Source organism: Pogona vitticeps, chromosome 3, assembly GCF_051106095.1.
Source record: "Pogona vitticeps strain Pit_001003342236 chromosome 3, PviZW2.1, whole genome shotgun sequence".
Taxonomy (NCBI): Eukaryota; Metazoa; Chordata; class Lepidosauria; order Squamata; family Agamidae; genus Pogona; species Pogona vitticeps.
Window position 1 is genome coordinate 57,574,144 of NC_135785.1, and position 20,071 is coordinate 57,594,214.

General features: G+C 41.0%; 1 protein-coding gene across 1 annotated transcript in view; it reads left to right on the forward strand.

Moving 5' to 3' along the window:
• The window catches only part of SORCS3 (sortilin related VPS10 domain containing receptor 3), a 603,874-nt gene that overhangs the window by 197,785 nt on the left and 386,018 nt on the right, over nucleotides 1-20,071 (forward strand). Inside the window, exon 2 of the mRNA XM_072995578.2 lies at nucleotides 17,460-17,527. Coding sequence (XP_072851679.2) covers nucleotides 17,460-17,527 — 68 coding nt within the window. The remainder of the gene's footprint in view (nucleotides 1-17,459; nucleotides 17,528-20,071) is intronic.

Sequence of the window (20,071 nt, forward strand, 5' to 3'; positions counted from 1 at the left end):
TGTGTGTTTTTATTGGGTTTTTTTCATATAGGGCCTGTTTTTATTTGCTTTGCTACAGTAAGATCAAATTGCAAATTCATCCCCACCAACCTTACACTACCCTCCCAAGGAATCATACATTTGTAATATTAACTGGGATTGACATTACAACATATAGTTAAGACAGATATAAAAAAAGAAACAAATCAAACAACAGGATGTAGATTACAAATCCTTTCTTGTTCCTCCTAGCCTTGTAGGACCTATCTAATAGCTTTGATGAATGGACCTTCAAGAATTGAGACTTTTAGTCTACCCCATAAATTTTAGCTATAATTTGTGCAACTGAAATTTTTAAGGCTGCCACAGCTGACTGCACCAAGGCTCGTCACTCCTTTTAGTTCTTTGATATCTCTCAACACCTCTCTTGTTAGAAATATACAGTGGTGCCTCACTTAACAATTGCACCGCATTACGACGAATCCGCTTTACGATGATCTTTTTGCAATCACAATTGTGATTGCAAAACAATGGTCTAAATGGGGGAATTTCGCTTAGCGATGATCGGTTCCCTGTTTTGGGAACCAATTTTCACTTTACGACGATCAAAAACAGCTGATCGTCGAGTTTTCAAAATGGCCACCGGGTGCTTAAAATGGCTCCTCACAATGCTTAGGGACTGATTCCTTACTATACAGGCAGCGAAAATAGCCACCGTATGGAGGATCTTCGCTGGACGGTGAGTTTTTTTACCCCATTGGAATGCATTGAACAGGTTTCAGTGTGTTTCAATTGGGTTTTTAATTTCGCTTTATGATGTTTTCGCTTAATGGTGATTTTTCTGGAACGGATTATCGTCGTTAAGCAAGGCACCACTGTAATGGTTTTATAATTATCTTTGGAGCCCTGTGTTCAGAAAGGAAGTTCCCAGCTAGCAGTGGGGCAGCTTCCTTTCTGAACAGGAAGCTAGGATGGAGCTAGGTTTGGCTAGGATGTGAAGCCATCCCAGCTAGGCCTTTTCTCCAGGTGAGCCACATTGAGTGTCTCTAGGTGTTAGTCTGACAGTTGGAACTATCAGATTGGAGAATTATGGGATTTGTGTTCAATTCTCCCCCCAAAAAATCCCATGTAAAGGAGCATTCATTTGCACCCTCCCCATGCAAGCCACTGTTCATAAGCTGAACACATATTAATCCAAGAACAGGAATTGGCAAAATATACCCCTTGAGTTTCATATGACTCCGTGGCTCCTTGTGCACCATACAGCCCTCTCTTAGCCCAAGGGCAGATTGTTACAGGAGCAGGAGGGGTACCTCATGGACCAGTTTGTTTTGTTTTGTTTTGTTTAAAAATCTTTATATCCTGCATTTCTCCTAAAATGTACTAAAGGTGCATTTTAGTACCTTTCGTACATTTTAGTACCAAAGGTACATTTTAGCATTTAACATCAAAGGTACATTTAACATTGTTAAAAATAAACAAGATTAAAAGAGAAAAACAGTAAACTGTTACAATATAAAAAATAATTTGAGGGGTGGGATGCCGAACCAAAGATCAGCTGTTGAGCAGGGAAACGAACTGTGCTAAACCAGCAGTTCATGCCCATTTCTAATGCAATGTTCTCAAGATATTTAAGCTTTTCTATTTGGGAGTGGTAGTTCTCAGCCAAATAGGTATGACATATGCAAGGGATGCCTATAGGTTATGTACATTATGTTGTTTGCTTCTAGTCAAATTCACATCTGTTCATAAATTGAGTGTGTGATCTTGCATCTACTGAAAAGAAAGAAAGAAAGAAAGAAAGAAAGAAAGAAAGAAAGAAAGAAAGAAAGAAACCAATATCATCTGTATCACAGTACATCCATTGCAACCAGGTGGAATGGTGCTTATTCTCCCCCCACCTTAAAAAGGTATTAAGAATTTTCTGAAAAACAAAATGGTTGGCAAGCTGTGGAAATGCCTCAGATATCCTTGATAATAACACTCTACAGTCACAAATAAAGGGAGTTATTTGGCTGTAGTTTAGAATGCTGTCACAATTACTAACTTCCTGGGAGAGCTGGCTGGGAATGTAGATCATGAAATACCTTTCATCTTCTTAACAGAAGAGGCTGTGCACAAAAGCTTGATATTATTTATAATTATCAGACATAAGTCAGGGGGAGATAATCTATGAGGAGCTGTGTGGAATATTAGTCAGCCTTTAAAAGCTCATAGGAAAACACAGGGGACATTTGGGTAAAATCCCAAGGTATTATGAATAAACACAGCAAGGAAGAAAACAGCTTGCAAGTAACCTAAAGCATAAAAGTTAGAATCTGTAAAAGACCTATTATGTTATCTAATCGTTTCCTCTGCCAGCCTCCAATTGTTCCCCACAGTATCTTTGCTGATACTGCTATAGATGGCCCTGCTGCAAGTAAACAGGCATTCCCACAAGAGAAGACATCTCGCCTGCTTAAAATAACAGAAGCCTGAGTTTTATCTTTGTGTAAGTCAGTTAAAAATAAATACGATCTCTACTAGCTGCTGGTGATATGATTTAAGAGTCCTCTATCATGCATTATAGGACACTGCAGCAAAAAAGGCACCATAATTTATTTTTATTGATTCAGCAACCCACACTGGATCATATCTTCCAGTCGCTCCCTTTGCCAAGATACCACCCTCAAAGCCCTGGGAAAATTTATCTCCTTTTGTTGTTGTTGTTTCATTTTTCTTAAAACTATCAAATGCATCATAGCTCCCACAATCAAACAGAGAACATGGTGCGTGGGGGGGGGGGAGGAAGCTGAGGGAAGAGACTTCTGCTTTGCCTACATCTACTTTCCTCTCTATACAATCAGTGTAAAATGAGGCTAGGCACAGTTTGTGTCTGGACAGCCCTGAGAGAAGGTTAGAAAATTCATTTTTTTAATTGGAACTTGTACGCAAACCACTAGTCAGCAGAGCATTCTGGGAGTCCAAAAGTAAGCTTTCCAAGCTTTTGTCCTGATGTACCATAGTATGTGATATAATTAATAGTACTTCCGAACAGGGTTTTTATTGTGTTGCTGCCATGGCTCATTAATAGCATCTTACAGGTAGCCCAATTTCTAAAGGTTTTTGGGTTTCCCCTTGAGCTTCTTTTGTCTTTCCTCTCCTGGCAATCTATTCAGGAAGAAAGGGCGCAATATTGTATGACTAATGAAGTTAAAAGCCCCATGTCTGGAAGTACCCTTCGTCGTTGTTTAGTCGTTTAGTCGTGTCCTACTCTTCGTGACCCCATGGACCAGAGCACGCCAGGCCCTCATATCTTCCACTGTCTCCCGTAGTTGCGTCAAATTCATGTTGGTTGCTTCGCAGACACTGTCCAGCTATCTCATACTCTGCCGTCCCCTTCTCCTCTTGCTGTCACACTTTCCCAACATCAAGGCCTTTTCCAAGGAGTCTTCTCTTCTCATGAGATGGACAAAGTACTGAAACCTCAGCTTCAGGATATGTCCTTCCAGTGAGCACTCAGGGTTGATTTCCTTTAGAATTGATAGGTTTGTTCTCCTTGCAGTCCAGGGGACTCTCAAGAGCCTCCTATTATACCCTATAAGTTAAATAAGCCGGGGGACAATATACAGCCTTGTCGTACTCATTTCCCAATTTTGAACCAATCAGTTGTTCCATATCCAGTTCTAACTGTTGCTTCCTGTCCCACATATAGGTTTCTCAGGAGATAGATAAGGTGGTCAGGCACTCCCATTTCTTTAAGGACTTGCCATAGTTTGCTGTGGTCCACACAGTCAAAGGCTTTTGCATAGTCAAAGAAGCAGAAGTAAATATTTTTCTGGAACTCTCTGGCTTTCTCTATAATCCAGCGCATGTTAGCAATTTGGTCTCTAGTTCCTTTGCCCCTTCGTAATACAGTTTGTACTTCTGGGAGTTCTCGGTCCACATACTGCTGAAGCCTACCTTGGAGGATTTTGAGCATAACCTTGCTAGCATGTGAAATGAGTGCAATTGTACGGTAGTTGGAGCATTCTTTGGCACTGCCTTTCTTTGGGATTGGGATGTAGACCAATCTTTTCCAATCCTCTGGCCACTGCTGAGTTTTCCAAACTTGCTGCCATATTAAATGTAGCACCTTAACAGCATCATCTTTTAAGATTTTAAATACTTCAACTGGAATGCCATCACCTCCATTGGCTTTGTTGTTAGCCAGGCTTTCTAAGGCCCACTTGACTTCATTCTCCAGGATGTCTGGCACATGGTCAGCAACTACATTGTCTGGGTTGTCCGGGATATCCAAATCTTTCTGATATAATTCCTCTGTGTATTCTTGCCACCTCTTCTTGATGTCTTCTGCTTCTGTTAGGGCCCTCCCATTTTTGTCCTTTGTCATGTCCATCTTTGCACACAATGTTCCTCTAATATCTCTAATTTTCCTGAACAGATCTCTAGTTTTTCCTTTTCTGTTATTTTTCTCTATTTCTTTGCACTGTTCATTTAAGAAGGCCCTCTTGTCTCTCCTTGCTATTCTTTGGAAGTCTGCATTCAATTTTCTGTAACTTTCCCTATCTCCCTTGCATTTTGTTTCCCTTCTCCTCTCTGCTAGTTTTAAGGCCTCGTTGGACAGCCACTTTATTTTCTTGCATTTCCTTTTCTTTGAGATAGTTTTTGTTGCTGCCTCCTGTACAATGTTACAAGCCTCTATCCAAAGTTCTTCCGGCACTCTGTCCACCAAATCTAATTCCTTAAATCTGTTCTTTACTTCCACTGTGTATTCATAAGGGATTTGGTTTAGATTATACCTGAGCAGCCCAGTGGTTTTTCTTACTTTCTTCAGTTTAAGCTTGAATTTTGCTATGAGAAGCTGATGATCAGAGCCGCAGTGAGCTCCAGGTCTTGTTTTTGCTGATTGTATAGAGCTTCTCCATCTTTGGCTGCAGAGAATATAATCAATCTGATTTTGATATTGCCCATCTGGTGATTTCCATGTACTGTATAGAGTCGCCTCTTGTGTTGTTGGAAAAGAGTGTTTGTGATGACCAGCTTGTTCTCTTGACAAAACTCTATTAGCCTTTGTCCTGCTTCGTTCTGAACTCCAAGGCCAAACTTCCCTGTTGTTCCTTTTATCTCTTGGCTCCCTACTTTAGCATTCCAGTCCCCTAGAATGAGAAGAACATCTTTCTTTGTTTTCAGTTCTAGAAGGTGTTGTAAATCTTCATAAAATTGTTCAATTTCAGTCTCCTCAGCAATGATTGTTTGTGCATAAACTTGGATTATTGTGATGTTGAAAGGTCTGCCTTGGATTCTTATTGACATCATTCTATCATTTTTGAGATTGTATCGCATTACAGTGTTTCCCACTCTTTTATTGACTATGAGGGCTACTCCATTCCTTCTATGGGATTCTTGCCCACAATAGTAGATATGACAATCATCTGAGCTGAATTCGCCCATTCCTGTCCATTTTAGTTCACTGACGCCCAGGATGTCGATGTTTATTCTTGCCATCTCCTGTTTGTCCACCTCCAGCTTCCCAAGGTTCATAGATCTTTCATTCCAGGTTCCTATGCAGTATTTTTCTTTGCAGCATCAGACTTTCCTTTCACTTCCAGGCACGTCCACAGCTGAGCATCCTTTTGGCTTTGGCACAACCACTTCATTAGCTCTGGAGCTACTTGTACTTGTCCTTTCCTCTTCCTCAGTAGCATGTTGGACGCCTTTCAACCTGAGGGGCCCATCTTCCAGCGTCATATCTTTTAGCCTTTTGTTTCTGATCATGGGGTGTTCTTGGCAAAGATACTGGAGTGGCATTGCCATTTCCTACTCCAGGTGGATTGCATTCAGTCGGAACTCTCCACTATGTCCTGTCCGTCTTGGGTGTCCCTGCACGGCATAGCCCATAGCTTCTCTGAGTTACTCAAGCCCCTTCGCCACGACAAGGCAGCAATCCATGAAGGGGAAGTACCCTTAAGCGGCCTCAAACTTTGTCTCATTTGAGATGAAGAAACAAGACACAGGCTTTACATTTCAGAAGTACAGATTTTAGAATACAGGTAATAGATAATATATTAAAACACCTTAATGCAAAGCAAGGCATTGAGCCCTTGAGATGATAGTTAAATGTGATAAACATCCAAGAAAGATGGAAGACACTTGCATAGTCTGAAGCAAGTGGGTTTGTTGGAGTTTTATTACAACCTTGCATGCTGTATGTAGTTTAAGTGACTGGGAGGGAATTTTCTGGGCTGGGATAATTGTCTGTCCGTCCAGGGATAACCAATAGTTCCCTCCAGCTTTTGTAATTCAAAGCAAGACCTGCCTCTCCGTTGAGTTTGTCAGGTTTTTTTTGCAGTTGTTTGTTGTTATTGATCTGTTTGCTTGGTTGTCATTATGTGTGTGGTAGAGAAAGGAGCATACACTAGTCTGTAGCTTCAACCAACTGTAAGTAAAGAAACAGTTGTATTCGTACTCCTACACATGTCTTAAAATGAGTCACTAAGACTTTAAGTGACAGTTAATGAGAAAGGTGTGGACTCTGGGGAACTTGAAGCTATTCTTCTCTGTGGATGTTCATGCTTCTACTTTGTAGCAAAAATAGAATTTTATCAGAAATTCAAAGCTCTGCAAAGTTTTTTCAGCTGTTCCATTGATTAAAATGAATACATGAAATGTCATGAAAATCTGTAGTTAGGCAAGAAGCTGAGTTGCATTTTTGTAGTTCTAAATACAAAAGAATGCATTTGTGGAAGTATTTGAAGATTTAGCCACAGTAACCATTTTGGATTTCTTATGACCATAGTTTTTAAACAAGCCATAAATGTTGTGGCTCTACCCAGCCACAAGGACCAGAGATCACTACACACAATAAACCAGCTAATGACAGCCATCAATCACAGTGACAGGTAATCTCTTCTCATCACAACAATACCCCTACAACAAGACACACTAATCACCCATCTCCTGAATAGGACAAAAACCTATCTCACAGCCATAAATACTCCACTCCCAAGCAAACTACACCAGAGCACAGAGTGCTGTCCTCTGAAGATGCCGGCCACAGAGACTGGCGAAACGTTAGGAAGAACAACCTTCAGAACACAGCCAAAGAGCCCGAAAAACCCACAACAACCATTAGATCACCGTCATGAAAACCTTCGTGAATACAAGCCATATATGTATTGCTCTTGCTACATGAAAATACTTTTCATGTTTGATACCAGAGAAGAAACTTTCCACAGTAATTTATAACAAGTGGTTTTACCTTTATTCACATTTGGATCATGATGTCTAGAAAATATGGAAGAAACCATGTAACAATGGGACAGTTTTAGATGCAATTAAAATAGAGTTTAGAGAATGAGTGAAGATTTCATTGAATTGATGTAAACACTGTTGATTGCTTTGTATAATTGTCGCCACTCCTTGAGGAAAGGACTTACTGAACTGAAAGCTGAATCAAAGACAGAGGTCTAAATCCAATTGCTAGTTGCAGATAGAGTAAACCCACTGAATGAGATTTATTATTCAGCAGTCAACACAAGGATCTGCTGTAGTGCAGCTGGACCTAGCGCAACGAATACAGAAATTTTAAAGAAGGGATACTGATATTCGTCTCCTAGGGGAGACACCATCACAGGTGGCCAGGCCCTTTGGACAACCCCCCAGAACTGGCCAGTCCACTTTCTGCTTTTGGGTGGCTGTCATAGTTTGTGCCATGCCAATAGCAGAAATAGCCCAGCTGGTTCTTTCCTGCCTCCTTGCACTGCTGACCACTCAGTAGCTGAGTGGGAGACTCATCATCCCACCTCCTCACTGGAGGGAAGTTCCTGCTTTGAGCGGTAAGTGAAGCGGCTGATTCTGGGGGGTGGGTCCAAAGGTCTTGGCCACCTATGGTGGTGATATTCGTATTTGTCTCCCAGGGAGACAAATACAAATACAGTATCCCATCTCTACTTAGGATACTGACTTATACAAGAATAGAATATTTGTCCATCAAGCCCACTATTGTTTACTTGGACTAGCAGTGGTTCAAGTAAAATCTTATGTAGAGGTTGTTCCCATCATCTGCTATTAGTGATCACCATGGAATTCCCAGGGAAAAGTTATATCCTGGGGTGGTGCACTTATGCATCACCAAAAAAGAGGACAGATTTGAATGAAATTTTCATACACTGAAGCATGTTAAGAAATCATTACTCTCATTTAAGGAAGCACGAAATGCGTCCCTCTGCAGTGGGGAAGGCTGAAGCTCTTTGCTTATGGGCAACCTCAATGCCCCATCTCTAATTTCTTTGAGTTGTTTATTTTTAAACCTAAGTTGACTGGACTCCCCTTCACAGAGAACACACTTTCAAGTGGGTGTCTGCCTTCTGACTGCCTCTATGATGAGACTGTACTCTGAGAAGTAGAACACATGGCCATCTTTCCTGCACTGAGGACCTAGCGAGCTCACGGGTGTAGAGAGTGTAAAGGGAAGGAAATCAGGACTTGACTATAAGATGTCCCAAAGCCAAGGTACAGGCTTTTATAGGTTCTGAATAATCTCTTCTTCTCTAGCAAATACAAGAGATTTAATCAGATATTATGAGATGTCTAAGTGAATATTTTCCTCCTCAGGAACTTCCACAGAAAATAGTTACCCTAGAAAGGTGATACTCAGGATACAGGAACTGCTGTTCAGGCTCTTCATGCATGAGGTCTTTCTGTCTTCTCCTGTCCTTTTACAGCTTGCAATGTTTTTCTAACATCTAGGCACATTAGAGTAGTTATGAGAACGTCATTTTAGAGCATTTTAAAGTCAAGGACATTTCTTTCTCATCTTCTGTTTATGGTACTGTATTATTTTGCATTTTTGCTGGTAAAACACAGAGAAACAGAACAGGCAATTCAGAAAACAAATCCAAAATACATGTTTCCTCTGTCTTGACTTTGTCAGCAGTGTAGTGAGTGCCAAGGTATGCCAGACCACAGAGAATTGTACCCATCATCTGATCTAACTTTTCGATTGGAGCCAAGTGGGTTCCCATTTTTATAAGAGCAGTACTGGTAGAAAAAAAAGTTTAACTCTTTTCTCCTATTCTATTCTGTTCTGTTTGCTAAATCAGCCCACTCCCATGCAGCTACTGTTGACTGCAGAGGGATAATATTCAGGCAAAAGAGAACATTCATGCTGGAATAATCCTATGTCTTTTTTCCTAATGGTAGCCCTATTCGGGGAATTAAAAAAGGGTTGCTCAGAATGTAGAGGTGGGCACAAACCAGGAAAACAGCAATTCATGATGGTTTGTCACTATTCACAAACCACAGTCTTTTTGACAAGTGAACCATTTTGTGATTTGTGTGATTTAGAAATTCTGTGAGTGCTAGAACAGCCACTGTGTGAGTCAGAGACACCAAACACACAGAGTGTGTTCATCTGACACTCCTCCCCACCCTCTCCAAGTTTGGTGAAGACTGGATTTGGGACATCTGAGTTATAGCCCCCCAAATCAGCTTCCCCCAGGAAAGTGCTCTTTAGCAACCGGGTTGGGGGGAATTAAATGAGGAGTTAATAAGAGGGAACTTGAGACTGGATTTTGCTTGTCATGAGATGGACTGGGGAGAGAACAGAAAAAAGGCAGGATGAACAGACTAGCTAGCTAAGCATGCTCTTCTCACGCCGGCTGCTGCAATAAGGAAATCACCAGCTGAGCTGCCCATGGTGTGGCTCCTATAACCAGCTACTCCCAGAGACCTGACTTGGAGATCCATAGTTGGCTGCCCAACCTGACAATTGATCCTACACAAAATTTTCTTTAGGTCCACCCCAGTGTTGCCTAGGGAATTGACTGAATGGTATGGGTTCTCTAGCAAGGGACAACGTGCCCCCAAATGAAGCATATGAATCTTCAATGCTGATAATGGTTCAGCATTTTGTCTCATTCTGGACAAGTGCACTTCCCCAAAGTGTTACCAAAAAAACACACACAATGAAACAGCTTGGTGTGTGTGTGTGTGTGTTTGCTTCATGGTTCATTTCATGCCCACCTCTATCTGAAGGCATGAGGAGGGAGAGAATTCCAGGACCTGTCCTCCTGTTACTCTCTTCATACTGATAGCAACTGGAAGAGGAAACTGCCTGCTGAAGCTTGAAGCTCTCTATCTGATTGGGAACCCTAACTCTCTATGCAGAGTAACCTTTTTAGAATGCTTGAGAAAAGCTAGAGTTCCTGGGCTTATATATATATATAGGTAATAATGTGGCTGTAGAATTGATTAAATAAATTTGCTCCATTTGGGATTAGACATTGGCTGCAGTTTACAATTCTAAATGGCTTTAAACTGTAGTGAATTGTTGTTCTATAGGATTTTAAAAGGCTTTATGTTTTATTGCCTGTATGTCACCTTGAAATCTTCGGCTATAAATTGAGAGAAAAACACTTAAATCAGTCAACCAATCAAGAAACTTGGATGAAGGATACTGTGTCTCAAAATATGTGATCTACAATACGTGCCTTTCTCAATATAATGTTAAAATTCCGTACTTTGTCACTATATGTCAAAAATGAGGCAGAGGAGTACAGATCAAATAATTTCATGTGGAAATTCACAAGCATCCCTCTTCCGGTCTTCTGGTCCCGTCTTCTGGTCTGCTAATTACAAAAGGCATGCCAGCCAGGATGGAAATAACTGATAAGATTGAGATAGTTGCTGGCATTTAATAGGGCATTGGTCCATTTATCCAGGTGAAGGGTATGAGTATGAAGAGAAAATGGATGTGAAACAGTCCTATATGACATGATGCTGTTTCCAAAAAAGAGACTTACTAGCTGACTCTTTTGGAAATGTCACTGCCAGCTTTAATTTATAGACAGCTGAGGTATCAAAGTGTAACCCAAAATGGTTTCTCCATCATAAAAAGCAGAGAACACATGCAGTGAGAAGAGAGGTTAACAACTAGCAGTCAGTAGTAGGTCTATCAATAGCTCTGCAGATAAGTTGGGTTTTGAGGAGAAATGTCTTTCTGAAAAGAAACAAAGTTTTGAGGGGAAGATACCTTCAGTGGACCATTAAAAGTTTCAAATAAGGCAAGCTTTTGAGTGCTCTGGGACTCTACATCAGGTGAAGGTAGTATAAAATGGGCCTTAACTTTACACCATACAGTATTTAGCTGATGAAGAGATCAGGAGAGCTCAAAAGCTCACGATATTTGTAGCCTTTTCAGGATCAATGCAAGCATCCTCCCAACCTGAATGTTGTTTCTATGCATGAACCGCATACATGCTTTAGAACTATAGAAAGCTGTCCCACAGCAACCTATCAAAGGATAGGTTGATTAGCAGTAAGATACTTCCCAGCCACAGCTTCTGACAGGTGAAGAAGAGGTTGAATTTCAGTGGAACTGAAAAATTCATGAAAGAGAATTATTTTTTTTGCTTTCTGGATGCTCTGTCTCTGCCATTGCTTGGAGATTTTTTTTTTAAAAATGACATCTTACAGAATTCCCCAGCCACTGCTCCCCATGTTAGTTATTAGATTTTGGTCAAAAAAAGAATTTTGCTCAGAATGCAGAGGGAGAGAACAGATATCCACTCTAAAAGGGTAAAACCCCTCCAAAGATAAAACCCCAAACCTTTCTCAGTCGTAAGATTTTACCAGACAAGAGTCTATTAGAAGTGGGAGTATAAAAATGGAATGTTCAAATCTAGGACTCCAGACTATATCTGCCATTTTGTTTTGTTTTGTTTTTTGAATGCAGAGATTGCAATAGGAGCTACCCACCTGTTGCATCCAAATACTTAAGCAGAATATCTTCCAGAAACATTAATAAAGGATACAATTGAAGAACTGTGGGTTGACTAGCTGACGCTAGGGTTATGAGGCAATTATCACCTTTGATTATGGGGGAGGAAAGACTCAAAGGTTCTGAGGGGTGATTTCTAAGCACACAAAAGGAAATAATTGCTTCACTCTTGCTTATTAAAGGGCTCTGAATTTTGAGATGCTTCTTGTAAAGGGCCCTTGAGTTCTCAGGGGTTTGATTAGGTGAAGATTGAAGGGTGACTGCACATTTAACAAATTCAGGAGTCACTGCAGATGAGTACAGAGGACGTGGATGCACCTTGCTCCATTTTGGTCCATTTGTTTTAGTGGGACACTGACGTGCAAGTTGAGCAGACTGTAGTAACATGGATTGCTCTTGCTCAGGATTTCAGCCTTGCCCTTTTCGAGATTACTCATTTCTATTTATACTCCCAACAAATAGCATATCATGAATATGCTAAGTCTCCAAGTTGCTATTCTGGGGATTTATTCCTGTTTCTCTCCTTACAAAGCCACTTCAGCCATACAGCCACATTTGGGCAGACTCATCTAGTATCAAGAGGAAAATGGAAGCACTTAAAATCAGTGACTTGTTTGCAGAATGAGTAGGCCCAACCCAACGATTTGGTAGAGTGAGGTAGACACCTTAGGCATTTGTGTGGTCGTGTGATCCTGTACCTTCCTGCTGGGACCATAGAGGGAGGGCAATCTTACCCTCAGAGAATGAAGACAGAGCTCAGGTATGGGGTGGGGAATCTGAATTCATATCTCCTTGTCAGCATGAAATTTCCCTTGGTCATCACATTAAAGTTCCAATATCAGGAAAAGGTGAAAAGGGGGAAGGTTTGGTGTTGACCACCCAGCAGAACCATTAGACCCATGAGCTCCAAAGCTGCTTATTTGGCTAATAAAACTGGGTGTGCACTGTCATTTTTTGAACCACCACATATATGTAAAAGGGAGCAGATTTTAGAAAACACTCTTCCTCTCATGCACACTCAGGAGGGAGTCACTGGCAGTAGTAACCATCCAGGTTTGAAAATCTTTTTTAGTCATTGACGTGAGCAAGTGAGTATAGGTAGTAAATACAAAAGGACTCTGTCTTTTTGCAGATTTTTTGTATAGGTGGAATAAGCCTTATTCAGCTACAGATATCAAGATAAATCCAAAGTGACAGAAACTAAGTCTGCTGTAATTCATCATCATCCACTAGGAAATGAAATTTGTCTTAATTATCTCTCACAGATAGAAGAACTTTCATTTAATGAAGAGCCGAATGTAAGTTATAAAGGTTAGTGTTGGTGGGGGCATCTTTCATGGATCACTTCTATGGGTCTGCTACCCTAGTAGCTGTTCCAGCAGCCTGACTCATCATCTCTCTTCAGACATTGTTCTAGCATTGTAGATAGTTGGCTGCTGGACCACAGGTCAGGAGTTTACCTCCTTAACAGAAGCTGGACAAGATGATCCATAGGGTCCCTTCCAATTGTGTAGTTCAAAGATGATTACAATGATGAAATGTGGAAGGCTTAAATCATGGTGGGTGATGAGGATGCACACATACAGTGATTAAGACACACTTTCTTGTGTTCAGCGCAAAGTTCTTCAGAGTCCCATGTGAAAGCATTCAGCTGAAGGTTCTTACAGTATTTCGGTAACTGAAAACAAAGCCTCATTAGAGTTCTTGATTACACGAACTTGGCAAGTGTGTCGTGAAATGTGCTACCAAGTGGCTTTGGAGGGATTACATTGAACATGAGAAGGTCTGACTTACTTCTGAGCGAGCAGGGGATAATGGGGAGAAGGTTACATGCATATTCCCACCATCCATTTAGCTCTTCATGTTTTCAGGCAGAACACCTGAATACAATAGTTATGATCGTAGGCACCTGAAGCAGCAAAAATGAAAGCAATGAGCAAGTTACTATTTTTGAACAATGCTGGCTGAGGGATGAACCTTTTTGAACTCCAATTGACTGTGATGGCTGAGTGATGCTGGGAATTCGTAAAATCCAAAAGAGTAATTTCCTCAAGCTGCATCTACTGTACATGGTTGAATGTTAAAAGTGCTGGAGTTTGAGATTACAGAATGGATGAGGATCAGTTCAGATGACACTAGGCCTACCAAAGCTGTGCTGAATCCAGTCTTATCCCAACCTATGGACATTAGAAATTAGGACTGTCCTCACCTTGGCACAATTTTGTGCTGGCCTGATGACTGGCATGTTTCTGGGCTGGAGGAGCTTTGGAGCTGGCATACCTCTCTCGTTCACCTCTTCCTCCCTCCCAGCAACAGATGTTAACCTCCAGAATAGTTCTGTTGCTGATTTCTCTGCCAGTAATTCCCTGAGATCAGCCAGTAGAAGGGGATTCTGCCAACACAAGAGCATTTCTACCAGAAGAAGGAGATTATGGTTGGCTGGAGTAGCTTTTGCTTCTACCATTCCCCCTCCCTGCATCGTCTTTGAGTTAGAATTGCACATAAAATCTCAGCTCAAGCATAGTGATCATGGAGTGATCTTTGACCAATCTTTCAGCTTAATTGCCTTTCAAAACATATGGTTAGTGATCTATGTATGCCAACCATGTATGCCTCTTGGGGGCAAAGCGTGAGATAAAAATACAATACAGTAAATGTTGGTTGACTCATTGGACACAGTCTGGAAAGAGTTCAGCTTTAGATTGAATTATTCAAGCTTTGAACTCAGTAGAGTCAACTTTTGAGAAAACACACCTATGATTGCACAGGAAGTTTTACAGATTTTGAAATCAGTGGTGCTTAAGTACTCATCTATATACATTAATTAGGGTGTGCAAGCAGTCACTTGTCCTTTCCTGTGTAGCAATTCCCTTATATCAAAACATGGCTTTAGGCAGGCTAGTAAAAACAACAGCAAAATATTATTATTAATAACATTTATAGATTGATTTTGTCAATTTCAGTGATAATGGAGGTGTGAAGAAACCTTTCTCATGTCTTTATAATTGAGACAATGCTGACCTGGTGAGACAGCCTACAGGGGATTTTCTAACCACCATGAGAGTTCTCACCCCCAGTCAGAGACTCAGAATGAGAGAAGCAACACAATTTTCTGTTGCGGTGTACACAATTTGCATAAAATGTGGCTGATGAAATGTGCCTTTCTTAAACTAACTAGTCATGCACTGCAAGCACAAAGGGGGAGGCTGATTATTGACAAAGATGGCGACAATCAAAATAATGTCTCAGTTTTCAGTTTTGCACAATTGTGCAGAAAATCATTCTCAATGTTGTGCAAATTGTGTTGGAGATCAAGTATAGAAAAACCACCCTCTCACCATGAGGAGAAACATACATTCCATTTCCCATTTAGACATGAGGATGGACTAGTTCATGAGTTATATCCCAAAGGGGAAATTGTCTGCACATAAATTTCTTTGGATTGCACCAATCCTGCTGGAGCCACCAACAAATCCATCATGGGTAGTCTGACAAAGGAGGGCCGGGGTGGGGGAATTCATTCACTTGGGTCATGACAACTTGTGTTTTAGTTTCTGTACTTTAAAGGTTTTTGCACATAACACTTCTGTTTTCTGTGGTGAATCAGAAGGAGCTTGATTTTTTGGAACAGAAAGAGCATCTTCTGTTCACAACTGCATTGTGGGTTTAACTGCTCATCTTGATCATGTCTCATTTATATGGGTGGTATATTGCACATTTTGGTAGTAATGTACATCACAAATACCTCAGACAACTCTCACTCTTTGCCGTAACTCAGCATGAAGCTGAAGTCAAAAGTGATAATTTATCATCTCTCGCCCTCCTTTTCATCCAAGTTCTGTGTATCTCAGAAGGATTGGGACCAAATTATTCTTTGATAACTTGAGTGTATCTACAAAAGTAAAGGCTGAGTAATTACTCTGGGCTGGCACTGGAGCAGACAGAATGGAATTTGAACACTTAATGAGGGAAGTCACATGGCACTTGTAAGTTTTTCAAGTGATTAAAATGTATGTAACAGCACAGTGGAAAATGGAAGTCAAAACCTAATGGAGAGCTTCCATGAAGAAAATGATGCACCAACATGGAGAAAACTTTTTGAACGGCCTCTACTAGGTGAATGCCACATTTAGAACAGGGGAAAGGAACTTGCAGGTCCTAGTTCTTAATTTGATCCACAAAGTGCTCATAGAAACCCTTCCCCTTGGCCACACCCCATGGGGGAGAGGACATCTAGCTGCTGGTCTTTTCAGCTAGGAAATCCAGATGCTAACATTGGTTTGAAAAGGCTTGCTGATTGGTATTTTCCTGCTTGTGTGAGAGACATTATATTAAACTGTCCACTCTTAGAGATGAAAAGTCTAGTTTCATATTTCTACTATTGAATTCTAGACTGCAAGAAGGAAATTCAGATTCATGTGCTCATACACTCTGAGGTGTTTATTACTTACACTTAGCAGGATTTTGTGAAATACAAGAATGTATTGCATCTAGAGGGACGTGGTGGTGCTGCGGGCTAAACTGCAGAAGCCTGTGCTGCAGGGTCAGAAGACCAAGCAGTCGTAAGATCGAATCCATGCAATGGAGTGAGTGCCCGTCGCTTGTCCCAGCTCCCGCCAACCTAGCGGTTCGAAAGCATGCAAATGCAAGTAGATAAATAGGGACCACCTCGGTGGGAAGGTAACAGCGTTCCGTGTCTAAGTCACATTGGCCATGTGACCACGGAAGATTGTCTTCGGACAAAAACGCTGGCTGTATGGCTTGGAAACGGGGATGAGCACCGCCCCCTAGAGTCGAACACGACTGGACAAAAACTGTTAAGGGGAACCTTTACCTTATTGCATCTATACATACATATTGCATCAAAATCTGAAGATTTGCCAGCTTCAGGGACAAAAATAAAAGCTCCTTTGTGTTTGAGTGGTTTGTTTTATCAAACAGCTCAGCTACTAGATTCCGTCCTTGCCCTTTTGTTTAACTTGCAAGAGTGTGTATATTTTCCTGGGAGGAAGAAAACCGAACACACTGAAACTTACTTTTTAGTAACCAAGAATACGATTGCATACTTTGTGAAAGAATCCGAGATGTCAAGGAAGGGAAATGAAACAAAGGAAGAGTACAGAGAAGTAACAAAGAATTAGAAGGCAAAACCTGAGGATGAGCTGAGGTTAGCAAGATATACTAAAAGCAGCAACAAATGGAGTCAACTTACAGGGAGCCAAATTTTGACCAAACATCTGGAAAACTTCTTAACTGTTAGAGCAGTAGGACAGTGTAAACAATTACCTCAGGAGCTGGTGAGTACTCCAACACTGGAGGCATTCAAGAGAAAATTGGACAGCCATCTGTCTGATCTGTGTTGATTTGCAACCCTGCACTGAGCAAGAGGTTGGACCCGATGGTCTTATAGGCCTCTTCCAACTCCATTATTCTATGGTTCTATCAAAAATATGCAAGGTCAATTCTTCTGGCATGTTTTATTTTATTCTCCTAAATGGTTTTAATATGAAATAAAACATTGCTGTGTATGATAATACATAAAGCTAATGTTTCTCCCTTAGAATTTTCCCTGATCTTTGCTTGATCCTGTAATACCTTAAATTGAATTGATATGTGTTAAGCTTTCCTTTAGGTGATTTCGAATGTGTGTTAAATATATATGTTTCAGAAAGCTAAAGGGATATTCTTTATTTTCTTCTCCCCTTTTTCTCCTCTCCAGGTGATTCTCATTCTTACAAAGCTGCATGACTTCAACTTGGGAAGTGTTACTGAAAGCTCGCTCTGGAGGTAAGCAGATTATATATCCCACAGTACCTTTTGATCAGACATTTTGGTGTGCTGTGAGAAATGCGGATGTGGATGTGGAAGGATGACAGAAAAGGAAAGAAAAATTGTAATCTTTGCCACAGGGACATTGGCCCACATCCTCTTTTTTCAGCTATGTTGCACAAGACTGATGATGTGATCAACATCAGTGATTTTTCAGAATTTTTTTTAAAAAATCCTATCCCTCCCTCAAAGGTCCGGAGATCCTGAGGGTCACATGGAATCTCTTTTATTCTGGTGAATTTATGGAAATTAAAGATGGCTCCCAAGAGTTTCCCCATGAGGAAAGGAATTTCATGAGAGCCTCAGGATCTACTGGGGAAGGAGATTATAATTTTTTTTATTTCTGAAAAACTTCTGCAGCCTTATTTCATTGGCATGAACAGGATTTCTGCTACTACCTCTTTACCAGGATTAAACTAGGACATTTTGCTGCTTGACACAAAAGGCAAATTGGTGTCCTTCTTCTTTTTCCCCATATCAAAGCTATCTGGATTGGCACTTGCATCCTACTTCATCACTGGCTGTGGATAATGTCCTCCATTGTGTGATGTACCTGAGGGTAGCAGACTAGTTTATAGGAAGTGTGGTTGGTTTTATGGCACAAACAACTCTCTCTTCCAACAGAGGGTGATGATTTGGAGGCTTAGGAAGAATAGCTGAGGAGGATGACACTCTTGCTCCCAGAATCTGATCCTAAAGGTATCTTATTCTAGAGGTGTCTTATTCTGCCTAGTGTCTTGGCTGGACCTACAGATAGCATTTTAATATAGGTAGGGGAGTTTTTTATTGCAGCGATACTGATAGAATCTCAGAGCTCTTAATATTTTTTAAGCACAGTGAAGGTACACTTCCCTTTGACTTCTCTACTTAAATAAAAAGAACTGTTTTACAAACATGTCTGCAAATTGTGGTTCTAGACGAAAGTCAGCTTCAAAGACAATAACGTTGGGAAGAGTTGAAAGCAGCAGGAAAAGAGGCTGAAGAAGAAATGGATTGACTCCATGGAGGAGTTTGAGAGACCTGAGCATGGCTGTTCATGACAGAACCTTCTGATGGTCACTAATTCCTAAACTTGCCATACGTCTGAAACAACTTATGAAACACAGCACTATCTGAGCACCCAAATGATGAGGAATGGAAGACTGAATAAACAGCTCCCATGACCTGGATGTGGCCTTCAGGACATAGTTTTCTGATCCCTGTTCTGAGAGGCATCATCGCAGCCACTGTGTGTGTACATAGTTTTCTGTTCTATAACCTAGAAAAAGGAATTAATGACACATGATTTTTCTCATTATTTCTCTCCTACCAGAGGCTGGATGTCATGGTTATATGGGATTATAAATATTCATTAGCTGTGAAGGTTAAGAAATATGATCCCTCAATCCAGGTACCAAAGGGTGTGCGCAAAAGTGTGTTTTTAGAGCCATGACATCTGGGGAATTCCAGATTTCTGATTTTGGATTTTGTAGTCCAAAATTATATATCTACACACTTCTGTGGGATACCTAAAAATAAGAGGCTGAAAATTAATCAGCGCATGGATGAATGAATTAAGGTGCCTTTTCTCTTTATATGTACCCCACCTTGTCTCAATTCTTTCTTCACATTTTTCTTGCTTAACTGTTATCTGCTAACTCGCTTTTAGAAACTCTTTTTGGAGCATAACCAGGGAGAAAACAGCATTGCAGATAGAACACGTTAATGCATTAGGGGTTAATTGTTCCTAAGAGCTCTTGAAACTTTTCGATTTGCATGGTAACTCTAAAGCCTAATTGCACTGTACCATGGTAATCCGCAGAGGTATAAATAACCCTGAGACTAATAGGAGGGAGTGCAGTCATTTCCACTTATTGCCGACTTTTCAGGGTATTTAAGCCTGGAATGAAACTTTTTCCCCCTTGTACCTAACAAGTGCAAATGACACAGTGATTTTAGTTTAGACGTAATTGCTGCACAATCTGGATCTGCATAAATAATATAACAAGCCAACTGAATTCCTTTACTAAGGCTGAAGGATGATGGCAGTGCTTTAGCTGGGTAAAAATGGGGGGAGAGGGGATGACATAAATATTAAACTTGGGGCCTTTCAGGCAGAGAAAACACTGTACTGAAGAGATGTGCCACAAAGATGGGCCATTTCCCTGCCTTGAATGGGGTTACACTCCCCCTAAGGGACAGGGTCCGCAGCCTGGGGGTGCTCCTGGACCCCAGTCTAATTTTGGAAGCCCAGGTGGACTCGGTGGCCAGAGGCGCCTTCCTTCAGCTACGGAAATTATACCAGCTGCGGCCCTACCTGGACAAGCGGAGTCTCATGACAGTTACACACGGACTGGTAACATCTCGTATAGATTATTGCAATGCGCTCTACGTGGGGCTGCCTTTGAAGACGGTCCGGCGACTGCAACTGGTCCAGAATCGAGCTGCGTGGCTGGTGAGTGGTGGAGCTGCTAGAGATCACATCAAGCCGATTCTGTTTAATTTACATTGGTTACCAGTTGC